The 3,260-nt window shown below is 30.9% G+C and overlaps 1 protein-coding gene across 1 annotated transcript; it reads left to right on the forward strand.

Moving 5' to 3' along the window:
• Positions 1 to 1,148: 1,148 nt before the first annotated feature.
• On the forward strand, positions 1,149 to 2,528 carry LOC117215955 (the record flags this gene model as incomplete). Its single annotated transcript, XM_033462509.1, has 3 exons — positions 1,149 to 1,496; positions 1,722 to 2,153; positions 2,238 to 2,528. Coding segments are annotated over 3 exons (1,071 nt in total), but the record flags the coding sequence as incomplete, so codon positions are not given.
• Positions 2,529 to 3,260: the final 732 nt, after the last annotated feature.

Raw genomic sequence — 3,260 nt, forward strand, 5'->3', positions numbered from 1 at the left:
AATTAAATTGCATTTAATAGTAATTTAAATAAGATATATCTGATTTTTATTTAATAATTATGTTTGCAGAGGATTATGTTTTAGAGGATTATGTTTTCAGAGGACTTGTGTGTAGAGGATGGTTGATCGTGAGATTTATTAGACAAGATTGCTCGTTGTTGAAACCTTCAAGTATATTTTCAAATGATTAAATAAATAATTATAGATAATGTTCGCAAAGACGGTAGATACTCGTAGATACTGATCCATAACTCTCGTGAACTCTTTACGATTGCGTCCGTTTAAACTGGTGTAGTATAAACAGGTCGGGGGAGAGTCGGAGAATTCAAATTCGTCTTTGTTCGACGGTTCGACGGTAACGTAACGGCGACATTGTTTTGCCCGGAGTTTATTTATTAATATATTATGTATGTCCTAACGATCTTGATACTCCGAAGCAAAAAAACAACAACATGATTTGAAATGTTCTCTAGCTCATGTACCGCTGCGTGTACTTTCAAGGAGCAAAACTGGCACAGTTCCGCTTGTGACGCGAACGGAGATTATCGTTTCACTTCCTTTAACGCATTTTTGCCATTGAAAGACACTAATTTCTGTGACTTGCTTTATCTCTGTTATAAATCTCTCTTTATATTTAAAATTTTATAGTTTTTGTGCAAACGTAAAACGTAAGTAAATATTAATAAATATTATAATAATATAATATAATGCTATATAATAATATTAATAAATACTTTGCTATTTACTTATTTTATTTCCATTAAAGTGTATTGTATTTTTCATTGCATTACTTTCATTTTTATTTAGTGTAATAATAAACGCATACGTTAATATTCATTGGCATTAGTGTAATTGTAAGCTTCACTGTAAATTTAATAAAATTTATAAGAACGGAATTATTAAAAGGGTATATATGTGTAATTAAACTAGATTCTATTCTCAATGTTACTTCATTATTTTATTATTGTTTCATATATATATATATATTTTTTTAATTTACATGTGCTTCTAAGTTAATAGAACTAAACACATGTGTATGTATTAATTGCTATATACGTCATAATTTCAACCATAATATTAAATTATGGTATGTATTATTAAAAAGTATAGTTTAATGTATATATTAAATACATATCATTTATTCGTAGATTTTAAATATGGATACTGGATCAAAGAAGGAGATTAATGAAATGATTACCAAATCAGTCCCTGGCCCTTCAACTACAAAGAGGCCGAAAGTTTTGAAGGAAAAAGGTTGTCGCCGTAAAGAGACTATCCCAGAAAATGATATTATCAATACTGATAACACAGTAACAGATTCAGCAGTACATGATAAAACAGAAAATAAAGATGTAAAAACTGGGGATGTGCTGGAAACAACAATTGACCGAACAAAAAGAAAGGCTGCAATAAAAGCTGCAATTAATATTAAAAAGCAGCAGTCAACGTCACTTGTTACAAAATTACGAAGGCTATCTCTTGATGATGACAGTAATGTAAATGTTTGTGTCATATTATGATAAAATTTAATACTTTTAATCTTATGTTACTAATCTTATCTTATCTTATGTTACTAATCAATACTAACCCTTATATGTAGTACCCAATAATGTTTGATATCGGTTAATTAATACGTCAAAATCTAATTGCTTATACAATTGTATGTACATTGTGTATATAAATACTACTATAACGTTGTTAAATATATTCTAAATTTTTAGAGGAAACGTGGAGGCCGACCTAAAAAAAAGGAAAGTGCTAGAAGTAGTTCAGATGAAAAAAACACAACAGGTCCTACAAAACATAGTAAAACAAAAAAGAATGTTTTAAGCGAAACAATTTCAAAAGAAGATGCAAAACAACCAGAAAGGATTGAACCAATAAAGTCTTCAATGACAACAAGAGATAGTAATATAAAGAGAACTTTTTCACGGAGTGAAAACACGAAGGGTAAATATTCTAATATTATTGATGATACAGTAATTCCATCAGCAAGAAATGATATTGAAGATCCTTCAATGTGCGAGGATGCACTTGAGAAATTTACTCCTCTTATGAATTCCACGATGGACATCAATTCTACTTATACGCAGAAGATGATGGACGCTACCGCAATTGTAGAACCTTTATCACCAATAAAATCAAACGAAACGGTAGTAATTAATAGAAACTTGGCTAGTAGTACAGGAAAAAATAATGAACCTAAATTTACATCACGGTCGCCAATAACTCTGCAGGAGGAGGTTCAGCAGCTGAATCAAGCGATTGGACTCACCGAGTTCGAAGAATTATTCGCAGAAGATGAGCCATCCCGTGAAAGGGAAATGTCTAATAGAAACATGACGAAACAGGACATTCAAAATGAAATGAAGAAAAATGTGCCCGTAAGAAGGAGAATCGAGGCCTTTGAAAAAGAAAAAATTTCAGAAAAAGCCATTGTTCAAAAACTGGCACGAAGATCTGTCGAAAAAGCAAAAAAAATCTTATTAGCGAAACAAAAGAAGGAGACTCAGATGATGACATTGCAGGTAACATTACAAACAGTATCAAAGTATTCTTCTGTTATAAAAACACAAGCTATTATTCATTCGATATTTTATCCAAAATATAGCTCCAAACAGTAAGATCCACCTGACGACCTGACGACGACACATCGGACGATGAAGCCAGACCAAGTCGTACAATTCCACATTAGGCGCAATGTAAGTGTTGTTTTACTTAATGAGTTAATAAACATTATAATGCATGGAGTACTGGAATTTTTATCAATTTTAGCGTACATACGCGAAAATGAACTTGCAATGCAACGATAAATTCCGAAGAAAGCAGTCTATAAATTCTTTGATAGAAGAATGTGCACACCAGATTTAACTGAAATGTTTGAAAATATAGATAGGAGTAGATTACAACGCACGTCCAGTGCAATATGGAAGACACCACCGCGTTATTCCATGATGGAAAACGAATAGAAGTTATAATTTGTTAAACTGAATGTTGTTGATTTCAAATTGTGCCTTAGAGCAGGAATACTTGCCATACCTTGCGTGTAATATAAAAATGATGTTACATTGCAACTATCGTTAAAAGATGTATGTGTTCTTAAAATATACCAATGAACGTAAGACTATTTCACTTTTTATACTTTAGAATGATCATAGGCATATATTACTTTTATTATACTAATCAAATTTTACCATTTTTTCGTATTTATATGTATCTTCTTAAGAATTAATAAATAAACCAATTAATAAATAATTGTT

The sequence above is a fragment of the Bombus bifarius genome, unplaced genomic scaffold (genome assembly GCF_011952205.1).
Source record: "Bombus bifarius isolate JDL3187 unplaced genomic scaffold, Bbif_JDL3187 scf7180000009938_frag, whole genome shotgun sequence".
NCBI classification, from domain to species: Eukaryota; Metazoa; Arthropoda; class Insecta; order Hymenoptera; family Apidae; genus Bombus; species Bombus bifarius.